Genomic DNA, 18,375 nt, shown 5'->3' on the forward strand with positions numbered 1-18,375 from the left:
TTAATACAAGACATCACACAGAAAAGAAATCAGCAGCCAGCATCATATCAACAGCATAGAGCAGGGAAAACAGTTTGTGTTGCAACATGAGCAAATTCAGCCAGCACACAAATAATCAGCAGTGCAGAAAACAAAAGAGAGCAGAATTTAGGAGCCAGCATCAGAACAGCGAAGGAGTGGAAAAAAATCAGTAAAGTGTTGCAGCGTGAGAGCAAATAATCAGCAGCACAGAACGCTGAAGAAATGAACAATCAGCATCAAATCAACCAGGAAAGGAGCAGAAAATGGCGAGCGCATACATCATTATCAGCATAATAACAAATTCAACCAGAGCAAACAAAACATCAGCAGTGTGAAAGCACAAGAAAGCAGCCATCACATTTTCACCGTCTTAGTTTATGTTTCCCATTAATATTTCATATGAACTGTGTTTTGGTTTTAAAAATTCAACTAAAAGTTCATCCAATTGATGTATAAAGTTCAGGAAGATCCAACAAAAAGCTTGTTTGTGAACTTTACTTTCTGGGACACATCATCTCATCTGTGAACCATGAATGCCTTTACAAATGTGTGTTTAGATTTCACACTACACCATGATGTCAATGTTAGGTCTCAACAACCTGTACACGCATCTGTATTAATCAGTCAAACAAATAAGCAATCTCCTGTTTTTAAACTAGAGATTTCAATTGAACTTATGTCACTTTATTTGCATTTTAGCCCGATTTACTCAAAGGAATTAACATTTTTTATCAGTCACTAATTTTTAATCATAATTTTGTTATGGTGCATTTATTTAACATATTTATTTTCATTTATTCCTACACTTTGTTTACTTGTTTTGTATTGTTTGTACAGACGTGCTTGTGTGAACAGGAGAGGCCATGCTTCATTGATTGATTGACAACAGTCAAGCACAAAACACGGTAAACAACAACCAACAACAGCTCACTGCTAATGTGGCTAAAGCCATTGTTGCACAGAGCACATTATCATAACTGGTGAATCTTTTTCGCTCCATGTTCGCAGAAACATCGAGAACTTACCTGTGTAACGTGGTCTCGCGCTGTCAGGGGAGGCGGAAACGCTGACTTCCGGCTTGAAGTGGCGTTTGAGGACCGTTGTTGTTGATCAACATCCCAATTAAGCGGCGACGTAAACACACCACCAGAGACTAATTACTATTAATACTAATGAATGAAGGTGGCTGATAAAACAAGGTAAAATAGCGGAGGAACACGAGTGGAAGCAGCAAAAAAGTGAGCAGGTGCGGACTAATTACATGGAGCGCCTTTCCACATTGGTGGCGTTTGATTTGGTACCGGAAGCACCGGAAGTCTGCTTCAGGAAATCACTTTTCAAGTTATTATGTTTGTTTATTTGTCTGTCTGCATCTCTGTTGTACTAAAACACAATATTTACATTCCTGCTACAATTGGAGCAGGGCAGTTATGATATAATTTAAGACAGAGACACAGCAAATGACAAAGAATTACCCTAATTTCATATTAATCAATATATATATTTTTATTTTCTTTTAAATAATTACAAACTATCACAACCCAGTTCATAATGTAAACTGAAGCAGCAATCAAACATTTTTATGGCCATTTCTGTGACACATTTTATTATTTTTGAATTGGCAAAACAGCCATTTCTATATGAGATATATGTTTGGTAAATGGATCAAAACTTTGATTTGTGTATGTGTTCTTTAATTAAACTTAAATGAAAATCTATTTGGTGACGAGAAAAATATCCCCAAATACACATTTGTGAGTCCTGGAGATGACAGCTCAGTGTTCCCTAGTGTCACACACTCATCCTTCCTGTTTATGTGAGTCATTGGTGAAGGAATCACACAAATGTTGGTTGACTGATGCTTATTATATTATATTATTAGAAAATAAAACATTTTTTTCAAGCTGTTCCTTCAATTGGAAATAGACACAGTTTTCAAAAATGAGTAATTAGCTGCATTGTGTGCAGCACCATTTAAAAAGATTTGATGATATTTTGTGTGGATGTGCAGCAGGTTATGCCTCATAGAAGAAATGATTAGATTTTGGTGGTTGATCCAGAGACAGAAACCTTGGCAGAGACTGCTGTCTGAACCCCTTCCCGATATTTTTAACATGTTATTCATGCTTCAAATCTGAATCTTGATCCAGATTTTGACACACACCAATAGAGACCAATAGGAGGTACTATTACATAGTTATATTTTTGAGAATGTTAATGTTGTAAATACAGTATATTTAGCTAATGTATCTCGTTCATGTTTTTAGTGACTTCTCTTGGGACTATCTTACACTCTTAGGTTTTTATGACGTCTTAAGTATATGTATGTTTTCATTCCGTTTGCTCTTTTCTTGTACCCATGTGCCTCTCAGCCATGCAGGTCTCCCTCGAAAAAGACATTTAATCTGAAGGGACTTCCTAGCAAAATAAAGGTTAACTAAAAATAAAGTAATTAGGATTGTCACTGTTGTGTATCATTGTCATTTACTGTATGTTCTGTTTTACATTTTAGAAAAGTTTAACCAAGGACAGGGATTGCAAATAAGCCTTGGCTAGAAATCCGATATGCAAGACATATGTTTCATACTACTTTGATTTGACATTTTCACGTTGTCCTTGACAAATAAACTGTTAAATAAGTAGGTTTTTGCAAGCAATGCCAACATTTTAAGCTGAATCAAAAACTCCCATTATCTTGCAAGTTTAAACATCTTTGTGAAAGAAAATCTTGAATCCACCACTGGATCACCACCAAAATGTAATAGAGCATAAAAAATGCATTCAAATCTGCTGTTAAAGTTGTAAGTTATGTTGTTCAGACTCAGCAAACATAACGTAAAAAACATAACCTCCTTGGCAGAAGTAAAAATAGACTTTTGGATTTTAACGGTTTTATTTAAAAATTCATGGCCCGAAGGTATGGAAAAGAAAATCTCTGTTGTATGTTTGTGATGACATTTAAGCATTATGGAGAGAAACAAATTATTTCAGCTTAATACTTTAATTCTGTCATTTCCTCTGGTGGAAGCACCCCCTGAAGACACAGATGGATACTTTTAAATTCTCAAAATAAAGTCTCATCATCATCTGACTCCACAACTCACTGATATGTGCTATTAACTGCCAACACATATTCTTCATTCCAACATACACATATACTCATCTTTATGTATGATGTCCTTTTCAATTATTACATAGCCTACATAAAACCTTTGTGCATTTATGTCCTTAGAGGGATAGTTCCTGTGTTTTTCAAGGGTGGTTGTATGATGTACTGACACGTCCTCAGTGTTGACCTTTCGGTGTATGCCACTACCACACTGCCATCACAAGTAACCAGTCTGAGACACAGTGCTTGTCTGTGGGGACCAAAGGAAGCTCATATCTATAAATACACCAAAGTCCATATGGAAAATCATCAGTTTTTCATCATGACACACAAGAGTTGTTGTTCCACTGTTACCTCTACCAGTAAATTTAAATGTGATTTTAGGATTTGGCATCCAGGAGCTCCTGTGTCCCCTTGAGCTAAAGACGCAGATTTTCTCTATGGACTTTGCTGTGGGAGAGTAAGCGGTTTATAAAGATTCAAGGTGAATTAATGTGGGAAAACATATTCTTAGGGGGCAAGCATCCGTGTTTCAGCCTGGGTCGCAATGACAGCACCATGCTAGCAGCGCACCACCTCATAATAACCACACTTCAAAAAAAAACCTGAACTACATCTTAAAGCGTCATACATTTAAACAGACTGATAACTTCAAGTGTCCATCAGCTCCCACATTCACACTGCCTCTTTTCCATGTGGTTTCATCAGTCGTTAAGACATCTCCTGGTATAAGGTCACGTAGTCCGTTTTAAAAATAACATTGCTTAATAAAGAAGTGCAATATCTCAAAGTTCAGCTCCGTCAGAGCCAAGTATATCAAATGCGGCACCGTCACTGTTCAAGCTCTGTTCCTTGTGTCATTGTGTGTCTTACACAGGTTCTCAAGTCATGCAGGCTTCAGGGACACCAGGCCCACTCAAAGGTCTTTGTCAATCCCGAGCAGAGATTGCATTTAGTGTTTCTCCTGTAGCCTCTTAGTAGTAATGCACTCTTCCAATCGTCCCGGTCCCTGTCCCCAGGATATCGGGTTGACCATTCCTCCAGATCTCACGTATGATGCGCTCCCTCTCCTCCAGTCGCTGTGCCCGCTCCAGCTCTTCAGCCGAAGTAAACACGTTGACACTCAGCGTCCCATCTGAGTGGCTGTTGTGATTACCCACAGGGATTTCCGTGCTGGTCAAAGGGACCTGTGCCTCCACATCGTCCACTTCTTCATCTTCATCGTCCTCACTCTCCTCCTCCTCCTCGCTGATGTCCTTTAACTGTTTCTTCTCTGGCGGCGTGGAGGGGGCCACGTTGGTCCGTGGCTTGCAGGAGATGCGGATGACCAGGAGGCAGAGCGTCAGCACCAGGCCAAAACACACGCCCAGCACAAAGTAAAGGCCAAAGCTTTCTGGGTTTGCTACGGAAAGGATACAAATGAACAGATAATGAGATAAAGTTGAATCCGTCCATCTATCGTCACCCTCTCTATAACATCCTGCCTGACCAGAGAAACAGCTGCGGTGGGAGGCAAACCTACAACACAGAAGATTGTCTGGTCCTACGACCATCAGGCGTTTTAACACCTCGGCTGATGGCAGATCAGGATAATAACACACCTACAAACTCATACCACGTTACCTTTCAGGTGCAAAAGGAATGTGTATGCCTGTGTATACTGGAGTCAGGAACAAAGTTAGTTCTGGCCAGGACATTTCATACTTCACAAGAAACTCAAGTGCTGGGAAGTCCTCATTGAGAATGACAATTATTTCCTCATTAACCACTTCACATTTCTGGCCAATCACACATTCTATCCACAAGTTCTGTCCACATAACGTGTCAAGGACAAGCTGCAAGAACTCCCAAACGAGGACTGCAAGAAAAGAATGACGCCATTCTTTTCTCGCAGCCCTGGGAGAGAGAACACATTCTCTGGTTCTTTGTTGAGAATGTACAGGCCTTTAAACTGAGAGCTAGGCCTCATTCAGACCTGATGTTAACATCCGTCCTCAGTGATCCACTTGTATGTGGATGATCACATCGCTCGGGACAATTGTTAACACCGGTCATAAGTTGTGGCCATAAGAACTGGTCAGGAAAAGTCAATGCTGGTATCTTCAGACTAAAACAACACTCAGTTAATGTAGACTGGAGGTAAATCCAGAGCGGAATTTGCACATTTTTAAATGAAAATACAGACTTAACCTGACACTGTAGGCAGAGTACACACTGAGAAAGTCATAAAGCTGTATGTTTTCAATAAAAAAAAAAAAAAGAGCGTAACATACCTTTGATATGTGCATAAGCAGCTATGCTGTTGCTCAGGAGGTCCATCTCTTTCTTCTTCACATCCATGATGATCTTCACTTTATTCTCTTTACACCTGAAAAACAGCACACATTGGACGCCGCATGAAATTTTGCTACGGCGTATAATTCAAACAGACACCGCATTAATGCTCTTCCAGGGGCTTTTAAATCAGCGAGCCTTGCTCCAGCGTCGCACTCTGTGCAGCTCTTGGACGTCAATCCCACTGACCGCGGCGCTTCTTGTGTGTCGGGGTGGGACGTGGCCTCCAAGTGTCAAACAAAAGCTCTTCTGTGTTCTCTGTGAGTACCGGCTTCATCTGGGATCATCATAATGCATTTGGCACATGGCATTCTGCCTCTGCCATTCTCTCTGGATCATAACAGCCCTCTATAAAAGGGGTCAAAAGTCAATTTTCCAAGTAGCCGCAAAGGACATTCTCCTGCCTGATAGAACTCCCAGATCATTTTGTGATGCCTGGAGGAAAAGGCCAGAGTGTTGTGCACTTATTTGTAGTGTTTTGACACCGTGTCCGTGACATTTAAGCCGCCTGTCCCCCGGCATCCTGTTAGTCTGAGGAGACCTATTGTGTTTTTTGACTGTTCCTGTGTGCAGCCGTGACTTAATGCACCCAAGGAAATCTCTGTTTAAGTAAAGCCAGTGGAGTCAGTCACGAAATGAGATACGACAGCGGCTCATGTTTATTCTGCTCCAGTCTGGATTTTGTTGTTTCCAGCCCTCCATGTTACTTTCATGTTATTTCCCCACTTGGTAGCTTTTGTCTTCAGAGGAGACAAATGTGTTTACTATGTGAAACAGGATATTTATTACATTTAGCTGTGTGAAACACAGTGTTGTGTAGTGCTGTTGGGTTTCTCTGTATTCTCTCTGTCAACCTGCCTTCGCTCCTCTCTGTCGTCTCTTTCCTGCTGACAATGGTAACATGGATGGCATCAGTGGAGAGACCACTTCAAAATAAAAGAGCGTGCCTTTCATCTTTCCTGTTAATGTTCCCCTTTAACATGTCCTTTAAAAACCCAGAACACTGTTCATGTGAGATGACGATGAACTCTGAAGCCACCCAACTCTAACCTGTGTGCAATGCTCTCTAAGTCGAACCATATGTCACTCTGCCTTCACACTGATCATATGGAGGCCCTCAAATTGCACAAACCACATGTTTGTGTTTGCATTTACCTCCAAATTACACCCACTGATAACCCCGGTGCCTGAGCCCCATCCCGATGCAAATACCTCACTGATTTATGTTGCGTTTGTGCTTATTTGTTGATTTAGCTTTCATAAAAATCCAACCACACATGTAAAGCACATGTAGCGTGGCCCGCTAACAGTCTTTAAAACACAACAAACATCCTGTAAATGCAGAAGTAAATACAAAGTGGGGCACAGATAGAGAATGAAAACTTACCACAAAATGAAACTTTGGAGCTCACCCTCAGTCCCAGCTCATGGTGCAAGGAGAAGTCAGATGCAAAATGATGTCTCTGTCTCTCCTTTGCTGTTGGATCAGGGCCTGTGATCTTTGGTCCTCAGGCTAAACAGTTCATTTGGCAAAGCTGAGACAAGAGCAAACACACACACACACACACACACACACACACACACAGAGAGAGAGAGAGAGAGAGAGAGGGAGAGACGTCAGGCTACATTAGAACCAAACTCACTGAGGTGTCTGCAAAGCAAACAGCGACAAGCCTGCTGCAGTGTACACTCTCCAGCAGAGGCTTAGCAGCTGAACGTGGGCCTTCACAGGGTAACATGTACAGAAACTGCAAATCACAGCAACGTCTAGGTTGTCTTTATGATTAATCTTTATAAATAATCTTAACTAAAAAAAGGAAATTCTTTGTGCCTGATTTAAACCAACATTTTCAGTGACTGGGGTGTATTAAAGGGATAGTTCAGGTGTTTTTGTGTGGAACTGACACAGCGTCGGTGGACTGCCCCCCTCCCTCTCCACCAACAAATACAAAGTTATTCTCTAATTGTCCTCTTTTAAAACTGCCCTTAAAACACACCCTTTAAATGTGTCTATTGTCATTTATTGCTATTGTTAAATCACGGTTTTCTATTTTACAATGCAGTTAGTTTTAACTGGTCCGTTGTTTGGTTTGTGTGTGTGTGTTTTATTGACTTCTGGAAAACGTCTCTGAGGAACTTTTAAAGCTCTTCACAAATAAAATGTATTATTATCATCATCATTATTATTTGATTTTCCTAATTATCATAACATAATGACCACTGCCAGCAGGGACACAAGGAAAAACATATTTTTAACCAGTATTTTCCACCTGAAAACTGAAGTTTGTAAACTGCCATAGAAGAAAATCTGGTACCTGGTAACAAAAAACAGCAATCTCTCGCTACAATGCAGAATATGGGGTTTACTTTAATGTGTTTCATTTTACACCCAAATCTCTTTATGTTTCTCGAATAAAAAGCCTCAATATTCTACCAGATGTCCTATTAAAAACAAAAAAACAAGCACACAGTGCTTTACATGCCAGGCAGGTTGATGATGAGGTCTGTGAAAAACGCTGTGCCAGGTCGTTTTTTCTCGTTGCCATGTTGAGGACAAAGTTCCTCTGCCAGCTGCAGTTGGTTTAGCAGAGCCTCTGCTGTTTCAGGACAGATTTTGATCTCGCTGACTCTTGGCAGACCCTGTGTACACTGCACAGCGCCTGACTGACAGAGCGCCCGGGCGGGGGGCTAAGTGACAGAACGTTCACTCCACCCTCTCCCACCCCCCACCCCCGTTCCCCACAGGAGCCGGACGATGGACCTTTTGTTTCTGCTCAACACCGTAGGGATGGACCTCGCCAGTGTCTTCCCGTCGAGTTTCCTTCCTTTCTCTTCAATTATGAACAAGTTCATCTCCTCCCTCCCACGGAGTCTCCCCAGAATCCCCAGAACAGAATCTATTCATCAGTATCCAAATAAAGCTGCAGAACACAAGCTCTCGATGAGCTATTTTGTTTGTCCTCGAGGTTAATTATGTGACTGCAGTTGCTCTTCAAACCGAGGTCAAAGACGATGCATGGACACCTACAGTATGTGCAGTAACTGGCCTCTTCTTCAAACCTGAGCTTCATCAGGACTCAGGCATCTGTTACCGGTGGTTAACGACAACAGGGGAGCTGTTTAAAGCCCAGCTAAACACTAATTATCCTGCAGTGTTGTCGTCCTGTGTTTTTGTTTTACCCCAAGAAATTATTAACAGACCGTCTCTTCCCATAGCTCTGCTCTATCCATGACTCAACTTACAGTCATTTTCTCCAGGCGCTTCTCTAATGTAAGATGTTGCTCTTCAGCCTTCATCAAACAACAGCATCTAATGCCTAATATCAAGTATCACCAGGCTATGCACGATGGAAGAATAATCTAATAAATCTAATAAATAAACAAAGTTTTGCAACTAAGAAGAAGTGACAACATCTCAAGAAAGAGAACACCATTGTTTTGCTGTGTGTTTCCTCTATACAAAAAATCTTTCAAGGCAATTACTATGCAGTATGTTAGCATTGGTCACGTCTTGGCCTTTGCCTCCAACTTGCATTATTTATTTAAGGGTATTTCCAAAAGGTTGTCTGCCTCACCCAGAAAAAAGTCACAGCACATAGCCTTCTTTAACTTCACTGCTGCTTTTCAGGCTTCACTCTACCTTTGCAGAGGAAAGGTCACATCTTGACATCTCTCCTCAGCATGGATGACGCCACCATCACTGATAAAACAGATACAGGTCAGCTGGTCCCAGGGGCAGCAGAGTAAGGCGTAAACTAAATGTAGCTGCTTCTGCCTCTGCCACCTTCTTGTCCATTCTTGGTTTCCCCTCTCACCTACTTATTCTCTAAATCTTGTCACTGGCAAAGAAATGAAAACAAACATTGGACTTTGTGTGGACAGCAATATAAGGCATAATATTATACGTTTATGCCCCAAAATGGAGTTATGGAGAAGAACTTGAACTCGAGCCTCACAGATGATAATCAGAGTTTGTGAATCAAATGCATGATAGAAAAGATGAAAAGCTAAATTAATTAAGTTTTCCAATAATCTGGCCAAACCTGCTGCAGCACGTTTCTTTGTGCCGCACCTTATCACCTGTAAAATTAATGTTTAGCTCTGTACAAAGCTCTCTCCTGGACGTGAGGTCAAACAAAGTTCTTAGCATGCCGCTGATTAAGAAATCAAACAATCCACAAGTGGTTTCTATATCATGTGGAACATGTACTGCACGTCTCTCACACGCAACATAAATTAAAAACACCATCACAAGCTTATGACCAACTCCGTTCCCCACCCCCCGCCCCTAAAATCTGTCAGTCAACGATGAGCTGTTTGTGCAAGACACTGTGCTCTGAACGCCAGCATAAACACAGCAATGGTGAGCAGTTGTGGCCTGAGCGTAGGTCAAGCGCTATTTCTAACTTAGCGTTGTTTGCTTTGGTTTGGGTGCAGGAGCTGAGCAGAGGGAAAATCTCCAAACTATCATGTCGTGTGATATTTTTGGTTTCCGTACACTCGGAGACAACCACAATGGCTCTTTCCTTCCCACAGGGTTTGTCTCTTTCCACGGGGTCAACATCCAGGTCAAAGCCTTTCCTCCGCATCATTGCCATTGTCTGAGATAAGCCCAAGTGTCTGCTGTACACAGACGTCAGCTCCTGATTTATCTGGCTTGTCTATACAAGGTGCAGACCTCCAAAGTAAAGGTCTGTTGTCACAGAATAGAAGCAGTTTTCCCCAGACACTTCACCAGTATTACTCGCTTTATAAACCATACAGCCACAGCGCCTCCTCCACTTCCTCCACAATGAAGGACTCAAAGTCGTTACCCTTCAGTGGAATTCATGCAGGGAGTCGAGCCACGTTTGATTTACATGCAGACGGATAAAAAGGTCAAATCACACAAGGGGAGCAAGTGTCAGTGTTATTTCTTCATTGTCATGACACACGCCGAGCCACAGCGGGAGACAGAAATATTCTTAATACCTCGTATTTGTCTGCAGCCACAACAATTACAAGCACAATGGGCAGAGTTTCTGTGGTTCACCTGGGGCGGCCACATATAGCCACATTTGAATTTTCTTTGTAGTGACAGATGCTGTCAGAAGAATTCATAACGTCTTAGATGGTGTGTTTACTCTAGTTTAGGTCCATTCAAATATAACTGATTCCACAACGGAAAGTCCAGGAGTAATGATGCACAACATCACAGAAACCAATCCGAGTAATTAAGTGAGCACATTTTGAAAGAGTGAGTGGTCCCCTTAAATAAATGTGCAGATCCTGAGCTTGGCTGAGTTGTTCTCTCACTCAAGAAGACCAATCCCCCGGTCAGCGATTAAAAGTTAAGCTCTACCTACAAACTGCCAAAGATTCTGAAACTGTATCACAAAAATATCTGCTGGGTTTCTCCACAAGCCATTCATCACACACCTGTAATCAAGCGAGAGACTGCGCGCCAAGTCTCCAAGCATCCCCTACTTTCCACTCAGTAAACAGGAATATTGTCCAGATCTCCTTTTACAGTCTGTGAAAGCATTCATGAAACTCCGTGGGGTGATGGCAGGTTTCTCGTGGAAGCCACAGGGAAATTTCTCTGCATCCAAAAAAGGTTGCAAAGGAAAGTAAACGTGGATTTCTTTCCCGGTTCCATTTGACATGAAGATCTTGGGATTCAAGCTGTGTTAACTGTTAATGCTGCTTCCCTCCTGTCAAAGGCTGCCAGTTTCCAACTGTGAGGAAGCCTGCTGCATTTGGAAACGGAATAGGAATCTGGTTGCCATCAGGACAGAGACATGGAGCATCAGGTGAGGATGACCTGTCAGAAAGGATTTACCAACACTTTCCGAGACGGTTTCATGCTCACTCTGTGCCAAATCCGTGAGATACAGTTTGTTACAGTGTGATCTGATGACCTCAAAGTCCCCAGATGGCTTTTTTAAAGTCTGAGAGTCTGACTGTTCCTCGTGCACCACATCAAAAGAGACAAGTTAAAGTGGCTGCAATCAAAGGCAGGCCAGGAAGTACGGCATCTTTAAAATAAGCCGAGACTGTAAAGTATTTGAAGAGATAAACATGCTACAGAAAATAGAACATTGCATTTAACAGTAAGAACAAAGAGCATAGTCACGTTTCCCAGTCGGTAATGAAAACCAGCAAGAATGTTTGGGTTCGACTGGTGGCCGTGTGGTTTAAACACATTCTTCACAGTCTCATGTCATACCATCTATCCATCCAATCAAACCAGAATGCAGTGAAAATGACAACACTGATTAGACTTGTGGGTAAAGTCATTGCCAGGAAACTTTAATCAGACTGGTCTCATTTATGTCAGGCAGCAAATGAGCAGAACTTGATCCCAATTTAGAATTGAGCTGCACTCTCAAAAACAACTTGGGTTACTTTTGTCGGATTGTAAATAGCGGTTTTAAAGGAAATGGACAAAATGGACTTCCATTAATAATATAAATAATGACAATAACTCAAGGCAAATAAATTGGCAAAACTGGCAACTCAGTACCAGTACCAGGGTCTATGGATAATTGGCTCCACACAATGAAATTAGACACTGGCATTGGATTGGTACATCAAATCAACTGGTTGACGCGTGATGACCCGCAAGCACAAATACAGATATTCTAACCATAGAATACAACTGGCTAGATCAGCCCCAGAGACTGACTTGATTATTATCTGATCCAGTTAAGATCAGACCAATATCCAATATCAGTATCAGATATCAGCCAACATGGCACCAGCTTGGTAAGTGTAAACTTTGCCTGGAAAAAAAACTCTCCGCGTGTCCCTGTGACATTAAAAGTAAAACACCCCGCTCTACTTTTTCCCTGTGAAGACGATGGCAACAGGTATTCGGAGGGTAATGGAGATATGGCAGTGAGCTAAAGGGTTATGGCAAGTGGTTAATAGCAGCCAGATGTGTTCCTGATGTGAGTCCGAGTCCGAGTATCGCTATACCATGTAAATGAAGAGGAGCTATCCTGTGTACCATCTTCTTTCTGATGTTATCACAGCACCAAAGCAAGCGAGAGCTCATGGAAGGAGGGAGCCACATGGAGCCATGTGTGTGCACCGTGTGTCTGCGTGTTGACGGTTTCTGCTCGTCTGTGATTGCTCCTGTATGTTGAAATTGATTCCCATGAACATTCCTCTATGTTTTAATCACAGTGGATTTTGGATCACCCAAATCCAAAAGTATTGCAATGATCTCACCCTCTCCATTGATCTGGGCCACGATCCAGATGCACGCCAACACGACACACTGTATCAATTACCATACGGATTACACCATGACACAAAACACGTGTTTGCTCTTTACATGATTGGGTCGGTGGACCTTGCTCATAAGCATGATGTGGTCCATGAGATTTGGGGGGGTTGGAGATCTTGTGACAGTGACTGTGTTTGTGTAAGTTGGTGTATCAGCTCCGATAAGGAGAAGCCCAGTTAAAGGTGCAGTGTTCCATAGTACCTTTCCCCCGTGAGATGACAGCAATACTTTTGCATTTTTGAAAATAAGTGAGGAAAAACAGGTTCATGCTATACGGTTTCCAGGCCAGTATTCCAGTTGCTGCCAAGTTTTGAAAGGCTGGCTTTGGCTAATCACTCCTAATCAGCAGTGGCTTAGTGTCAAGTATTCAAAGACGTGGCCCGTGAAGACTTACCAATGCATCATAATCCCCGATCTCATTCACAGCATACTGGCAGATTGATTGTAGTCTGCAACAACTCAAGCCCCCACGAGCCAATCAGAGACCGGCTGAAAGCGGAACAGGAAGATGACATGGGTTCATCAGAGAGAGGAAGACACTGCTACAATAAAAAGCTATTCACCACATCGTTAACCATGTTTATAGGCTCCCTTTCCAACAAGGTTCCAACTAAGGAAGTTGGGAAATTTTCCAAAATAAATGAGCAGTGTCCGTCACACTTTTAACCCAGTCCGAAAAGGGTCATTCTACATGGAGTTTGCATGTTCTCCTCACGTGTGCATGGGTTTTTTCCTGGTTCTCTCGTTGCCTTCCACAGTCCACAAACATGCAGAGGTTAATTGGACACTCCTAAAGTGACTGTAAGTGTGAGTGTGAGAGTGCATGGTCGTTTGTCTCCATGTGGCCCCGTGATGGACTGGCAACGTGTCCAGGGTGCGAGCCCCGCCTTTCGGCCTATGTCAGCTGGAACTGGCTCCTGCTCCCCCGCGATGGGGAGGATAAAGCGGTAGACAACGAACGAATGAATGAATGAATGAATGAAGGATTGTCACTTTTTGGCACCCCACAAACACAAGAGTGGAGCTAAACACACTCCAGTCTGTTAATTGGTCAACAGAGAATTGTCAGACAACAATGGGAATGGAATGTGAAAAACACACAACGGGCCAGTTTTAGATACACTGCGAATTATGACAGAGAGAGAGAACAAATTGGTAGAACAGTGTTCAGTGTGTGATATTCGTCTTCTTTGAACGGCAGGCTACACTGTGTCGTGTTGAGATCCATCCAGCGGAGGAAACGCAAGCCAGATCGGGGTTTACTCTTCTAGACTTTACTGTCAGTCCACGTGTCTTTTCATGCTGAGTCGATGGCTCCTCCTGGTGAAAGGTGGTATCGTCTGTGACCCCGCGTCTCTGCACGGTCACTAATGAAGTGTGAACTCACAGCAAGTGGAAAGACTCTCCATTACAAGACAGCATGTCATGTAGCGTACATGCACACAGCGATCCTTCAGCTCTAGAAGAATGGATTGGATGTTTCCAGTTTGAAAAGTGAAGTAGGATGAAAGTAGCACTTAGCCACCAGGGGGCGACGCCACTGGATGGACGTCTATGGGGAAATGATTCCCAATGACGGCACACACTTTTCTGAGGAGTAGCTTGTCTCAATTATTAGTTTTAGGTCTTTTTACAGTGGCACATGATATCAAGTTTGCAATTGTCAATCGCAAAAATGATGTAAATGTTTATTTACACTCTATATTATGCATGAAATGTGAGAAGTGTGGACTGCAACTGCCTGATGATGCAATAATCTGAGCTGTGTCAATCAAAACTGTGTTTTAATTGTCAATAGAAGTGGAGAAACAGTTTTAAGGCTTATCTAATAGTTAATTAATCATGCATTTGAGTTTGCATTATATTCCATTTACTGAGCGAAGAAGATACCAGTTTATTAGAGTGGAGACAAATCACCAGCAGCAACAGTTGCATGTTTGAATGGACCATTGTGTTGGTGGAAGAGGGTTTTATAGTCGTGGTCTTCAAAGACATCAGCTGATGATCAGTTGATCTGCCTGACACTTATGAATGTTTGTCATTACCTAAATATGCGCCATGAAATGCACTCCACATTTCAAGTCTTAATAAAAGTATTCTTCACAATGTGTTTCTGTTCGATATGCACATTTCCTGAGAATACCAAATGGATTTGAAAAGTGAAACAAAAAAGAGCAACAGAAATCAACCACAACAGCATTTTAAAAATCATAATTGCATTAATGTGGTGTGTTCTTTTCAAATACGCCCTTGTGTGCACTAGCTGTTGACAAAATGCGACACTACAGAGACTAATGATTTCCTGTCATTGCATTGACACAGTTTTGCCCTCCCCACACCTGAATGAGAAATTGAAAATGAAAGAAGTTGCTGGATAAGTGAGTGGAAGAGTGGAACTGTGCAAATGACATTATATTGTTGTATGTTGCAATAAAGTGCTCTCACAATAAGTTGATTGTGTAAAATCTTCATTATTGGGATAAAGGCGAATGGGGAAAATAGAACATACAGTGCTAGTGATTTATTTTGAAGGGCCACATTTGGGAGCTTGCAGTCATTCCAGATGACCCCACCATTATGTATTCAATTATTATTGAACACGTTTCCTTAGCAACATGTTCTTGTAACATTGCAACAGTTTGTGTCGTGTGTTGTAACATTAGTAATATTAGTTATTTTTGAAATATAAATATAATAATAATATATGAAGCAAAACTCTTTGAATGTTGAAAGTTTGAACTTAATTATTTGAGGTTATTATTTTACATTTACATTTGCAACACACAATTATCTTGATGTAGATTATTGTAACAGTAAGTTTTATTTATTTGTCACACGTCTAATTGACTGTTATGTTAAGATGCTGGATTTGGAAGTGGGCAAGATATTAAAAACAACAACTGTGTTTATTTCCTGTCACTGTGTAATGTAACGCCGTCTTTATTCATCCTGACACTGTGTGGCCTAAATCTTCCTGTATCTCCCCCGCAAACAGATTGGTACCTAGGGAGTTTAGACCGTTCAAATGTGAGTCTGAACTCTGACCTGAGGGTAAAAACAATAGGTTAACAACCTTCCTCAGGACAGATAAGACAGGCTTAGCTGATAAGTGAGTCAGTGGGGTTTTGGAAAAAGGAAAGTCTGCTTGCAGCAGGGGGTCACACAGGAGTCAACTCTTCCCAGCCGTGCAGCCTTGAAGGGGTTACTGCAGCGAGCATTCACACTGTGGAAGGTTATCTGATGGACTGGAGGGGCCACGGCATAAGTGCTGCCTGCCTTTTCAGATAAATTAAACAAGACGCCTGAGAGTAACCCAGACCAATCCAGCCTCCACCCTTCACCTCACTCTGCCCTTGATAAGAGGTGCTAGTCCACATGAGAGAACCACGAGAGCTGAAACACACGCTTAACTGCTGTTGCATTCATGTTTTTTTCAGCGGACATGTTTTAAAAACAGCTGAGAAAGCAATAAAACCACATGCATCATGTGTCAACGCCTGGCTGTCACCTGACGTTTGCTTTTTCTGGCATAAAAAAAAAAAAAAGAAATATGAAAAGTGACAGGATATTTGCTTATATTGTAGCGACTAATTAATCATCACAAGGTTAGTCAATAATGTGCAGCTGCACAGGAAAGCCGTACCCAGGCTCTCCTGCCCTGACTCCACTGTAAGTGCAGCATCAGCTCCTCTGGTGCAGAACACACACATTTAACAGGACAACACTGTGATGCCAATAAAACACAGTGACAAAAAAATATTAAAGGGGCTTACTGTCGGTGATTCTCTCAATACAACGCTCACTACAACTCTGTTGTTGTTAAAGCGTACTGGTGCTGCCGTGATGGAAACCAGATATCAAACTTTACAGCACATGGAAGTTTTCCCAAACACACGCCCCTCTGAACGAGCCTGCCAACATTTTAATTCACATAAGATGCAGTAAACATTCTAGACTCTCCTTACTACAGGAAAATGCCATCCACTGTGAGAGTAGATGGACAGAGAAGCTGTGGATGCGCACACACACACACACACACACACACACTCAGAAATGAACTGTCAAACTCACCGGTGAGTGATAAGAAAACAGCGTTCTTCTACAACTGTTCAGTCCACACAGAGAGAATATCTCAGTCTTCTTTCCCTCCACATTTGAAAAAACACAGCGTTACAAGCAGTCCTGACTGTGTCTGTTGATTCAGTGTTGCTGCTGTGGTCAAGTCCTACAGAGAGTGTGTGTCTGCCTCACTGTGTGGAAGTGTGTGTGTGCAGTGTCTGGGGAAGAGGTGGTAACTTCCTCTCAAAGTTGGAGACGGAGTGAGTAACAGAGTTTTCTCCCTCCCGGCTCCAATCCACATGAAGCAGGAAAAGCTGTCATACTATCCCCCTTTTCAGAGGAGAAAAAAAAAGGAACCGCCTAAAAAGGGCAAACTCGGGGAAGAGAGGAGGGAGGGAAGCAGGGGTTTAGTCAGGCAGAAAGTAACGCCAGGGAAATCAGCTCAATTTTATTTCCATGAACACAGTCACAAGAAAAAAACAACAACAACAACAAAGAAGCAACAATGTGCATGTGTGAGTTCTGAAAAGTAGCGTGGGGATTTTATCCGCACACATCCATCTCTGATAATGAGATAATGAGTGCTCTCCAAGTCTTAAAACAATTGTTGGCTTCACTTGACTTATTCCCTTTCTTGATGCTTTCTTTTTTAGATGAGCTGGGGATATTATATGACTCACATCTACAAACTAAATATGAAACTTGTGCCAGCAGCCCGTTTAAAACGACCATTTAAAGCCGCTTTACGCGACAGTTTTTGCCCTTCACTCATTCACTCACACAGGAATCAAACCCACAACCTTACAGTCGAGAGACGACTCGCTCCATGGAAAAATAGTCAAGAAAAGCACCACAGATGTAAGACTATTGTGACTGTGACCTTTGAACACAGCCAGGAACAGTTTACTTCTGTCCTCTACTGTCTCCATGCACAAAAGCGAGCGGGTATTTCCTAAAATGTTTAACTAATCCTTTGAACTTGACATAAACCCATGAATTTATTAGCTGTGAGAGTCCCTGACAGCAAGTAAACACATTCAGTCTGCTGGTAATGTAATCCATGAGCCTGGATTATTATTAATGTTGCCATTTTCAGAGTTTGGGGCATAAATGTGGACTTGCACACGCTGAAAGAATGTGTTTAAACCTTTTGTTTGGCATTTGTTGGGCCTTTGGTTAATCATCTGGTCTTAGGCAGGTCTCTTGTCTGCCATGTTGCAACGCCCCTGTTCTCCTGCTCCTGCCATGGTTCTGTGGGTATGACATCACAACCCGGTAACTTGTGTACCAAACATTGCAGACTGTTCCTACTTGAGGCAACGTTCACATGATTTTTCCCATTTGGGAACTCATTATCCAAATTATTCCGACGCCACATGAGTTCAGGATTATTACACGAGTCACCTTCCTCCAATGATGACAGTGAGAGCTTTGAATTACCTTATAGCAGGAATTCCCAAAGACTGGGCCAGGACTCACACATGGCTCATGGAAGGTTTGTTCTGGGGGGGTCTAATAATTAATTTAGCAAACATCTCTTGGAAATGGTTTGTTTACTAATTCAAGAGACAGATATGGC

The 18,375-nt window shown here is 42.0% G+C and overlaps 1 protein-coding gene across 1 annotated transcript; it reads right to left on the reverse strand.

Annotated features, from left to right (window-relative positions):
* Positions 1–1,646: 1,646 nt before the first annotated feature.
* Positions 1,647–17,073, reverse strand: eva1ba (eva-1 homolog Ba (C. elegans)). The gene is made up of 4 exons (XM_044034842.1): positions 16,809–17,073; positions 6,852–6,999; positions 5,404–5,498; positions 1,647–4,532 (listed from the first exon to the last, which is right to left on the reverse strand). The coding sequence occupies exons 3-4, from the start codon at positions 5,468–5,470 to the stop codon at positions 4,105–4,107; spliced, it is 495 nt and encodes a 164-aa protein (XP_043890777.1). The 5' UTR covers positions 5,471–5,498; positions 6,852–6,999; positions 16,809–17,073; the 3' UTR covers positions 1,647–4,104.
* Between the last annotated feature and the right edge of the window lie 1,302 nt (positions 17,074–18,375).

Source organism: Solea senegalensis, linkage group LG9 (genome assembly GCF_019176455.1).
Source record: "Solea senegalensis isolate Sse05_10M linkage group LG9, IFAPA_SoseM_1, whole genome shotgun sequence".
In the NCBI taxonomy this organism is placed as follows: domain Eukaryota; kingdom Metazoa; phylum Chordata; class Actinopteri; order Pleuronectiformes; family Soleidae; genus Solea; species Solea senegalensis.